The 2891-nt window shown below is 39.5% G+C and overlaps 1 protein-coding gene across 1 annotated transcript; it reads right to left on the reverse strand.

Moving 5' to 3' along the window:
* Positions 1–393: 393 nt before the first annotated feature.
* On the reverse strand, positions 394–1658 carry LOC141403060 (uncharacterized). Its single transcript, XM_073985223.1, has 2 exons — positions 1626–1658; positions 394–1266 (listed from the first exon to the last, which is right to left on the reverse strand). The coding sequence occupies exons 1-2, from the start codon at positions 1656–1658 to the stop codon at positions 394–396; spliced, it is 906 nt and encodes a 301-aa protein (XP_073841324.1).
* Positions 1659–2891: the final 1233 nt, after the last annotated feature.

Raw genomic sequence — 2891 nt, forward strand, 5'->3', positions numbered from 1 at the left:
AAGGTCAAAAATGCATAACCATAATGTGCACTCCAGCCATTGGTAGGCATTTTTAAATAAAAATCTAAACAAATTCGATAATACTTTTATAATTTATTTTTTTCTAGATTGGGAAAATATTTACACAAAAAAGTTTGGTGTAACAACGATAGGGAAATAAGGAAGAAATCAAGAAATAACTAATATTCGTTTACAGAATTTACAATGAAATTATTATTCAAAGTAGCGATGATGATGATAATGTCATATTTTTATGTACGATGATAATTTTTTCTTAGCGATGAGAGTTCGTTCGTATAATAAATTATGGATATGAAATAATAAATGGGTGAAAAGGGGCTTTTGGCATTTTTCAGGGGGAGTTGGTTTTTCTTTGGAGGGAATTGAAATCGTTTAATAATGGGTTTCGGTAATCTTCACTTTGCCATATTTGCCGTGCAAGTGATGTTTAGCAATGGCCAAGATATCGGAGTGGGTGTGGTGAGCTGGGTACACTTTGTGGACGATGGCTTTGTGATGATGTACGACAGGAGCATGGTGGACCAAAGCGGCATGATGATGAACATCACCGTGATGGACAACAGCAGCATGATGGTGGGCATCGGCATGGTGAACAACAGCAGCGTGATGATGGACATCACCGTGATGAACAACGGCAGCATGGTGATGAGCATCGGCATGATGAACCAAACCAGAGTGATGGTAAGCACCAGCATGATGAACATCATCGTGATGAATCAAATCACCGTGATGGGCAGCATCGCCATGATGCAATTCGGTGTGATGCAAATCGGCAGCATGATGGTGTTCATCGATGTGGTGATTTTGGTGAACAACATGGTGATCAACAGCAGGTTTGGTGTAATGCAAGAAGTGGTGGGGTTCATGGTGGACAACCTTGGTAACATGATGCACAGGTTCAACTTTGTGAATTGGTTCATGATGGATAATCTTGGCAGCTGGAGCATTGTGTACATCCACGGCAGCAACACCATGATGGCCAGCATCATGATTCACAACATCAACGGCGGCATGATGTTCGGTATGATGGTATACAGGATGATGATCAACACCATGATGATCGTCGACAATCACTTGAGCCGAATGACCGATATGAATGCCATTGCTGTGATGTATATCGGCATGATGGAAATCATCTCCATGATGTACAACACCATGATCGATGACATGGGCATCACCATGATGAGGCAGGAGACCAGCTTGGGCTGAGGCAGCCAAGGCAAGGGCAACAACGCATGCGAAGACCTGAAAAAGGGTAGGGAGTTGATGTGCGATTATAAAGTATGTGTTTTAGAAAGTAAGTTGGTTTAAAGTGGAAATATTTATTATGGTATACATTAATTTAGTAACACGGTAGTATATTTAAGCCTCACACTTCTCGCGATATCACAAGTTTATGTGGTGAGAAATTCGCTAAAATTGAGTTCTCTCATGTATTGAGTTTTGTAGTTGCAATGAAAGGGACTGAGTTTAGCTGTGGGTATTAGATCAGCGCAGTGGTCGCAGTGGTCCCCGTGGCCACTTCATGGAAGCAGAGATCTTCGCCTAAGAATAATGGTACAAGCTGGGGTTACCGAAGAGGAGAATGCTGCATATAGGCATACTCTGAATATAGATTTACGAGTAAGTTTTTGCATTTCTCCCAAGAAAGAAAGAGGAACGTAAAAAATGTAGAGCAAAACAAATAAAAAAAGAGGGTTAAGTTCGGTTGGACCGAACATTTTAATACTTCCACCAAGAGCTGTATTGAAGCAAAATGAAATAATTATTTTCCTTCAGTATATGAAAGTAATAGCGCCTCTGCCACGTAGTCTCTACCAAACCATTGCCCTGTATTAACAGTTTTCCGAATAAAACTTTTGTATCGACATTTCGGTCCGATAAAGACAAAGATCCCATGAAATACAAAAAATCGGGCGGTTCCGTTAAATGGGCGTAATAGAAAATCATTAATCTATGCTGACTATTTTTTCTAGGAACGGTTTATACCCCTAGCGAAGACTAAATATCAAGTTTTGAGTCTTTTCGGTGCGATAATATAGATAACACCTTGAAAATAACGAAAATCCGGAGGTACCTTTGTACTGGAGCTATATAAAAATGTGAACCAATAGCAAAAAAATTGGGGGAGAATATTTGCAATGAGGCTAAAACCTTAAAAATACCTACAATAGGTGGTGCCGTTCAATGAGTGCTGCATCAGAGCGTGGATCTATAGGAACAAATTTCTAGGGGAAAGCTGAATACTTCCAGCGAAGACTACATACCAAATTTCAGCCACTTCGGTAGTATAATGAGGCTAAAACCTTGATTATACTGAAAACCGGCGGTACCGTTCTATGGGTCCTGTATCAAAACGTGGACCTAAAGCAGCAAATTTCTTGGGGAAAGTTTAATGCTCCCAAGGTATACTAAATACAAAATTTAAGCCAATTCGATGTGATAATGAGGCTAAAATCTTGAATATACTGAAAACCGGTGGTACAGTTCTATGGGGGCTACATAAAAACGTGGACCTACAGCAACAAATTTCTTCAGGAAGTTTAATGCTCCCAACGAAGAGTAAATAGGAAATTTAAGCCAATTAGGTGTGATAGGGAGGCAAAAACCTTGAAAATACCAAAAATCGGGGGGTACAGTTCTATGGGGGCTATATTAAAACGAGGACCGATAAAGCCCATTTTTATCCTAGTGGCCTAAAAAGTGTCGAAATATTGCGAGATTTATCTTGAGTTCAACAGACAGACGGAAGGATGGATGGACGGACATTGTTATATCGACTTAGAGTTTTATGCTGATCAAGAATATATATACTTTATAGTGTCTATGACGAATTTTTCGATGTATTACTATCAGAATGTCAAATATAA

This window comes from Musca autumnalis, unplaced genomic scaffold (genome assembly GCF_047663935.1).
Source record: "Musca autumnalis isolate F117 unplaced genomic scaffold, ASM4766393v1 scaffold_4, whole genome shotgun sequence".
NCBI lineage: Eukaryota > Metazoa > Arthropoda > Insecta > Diptera > Muscidae > Musca > Musca autumnalis.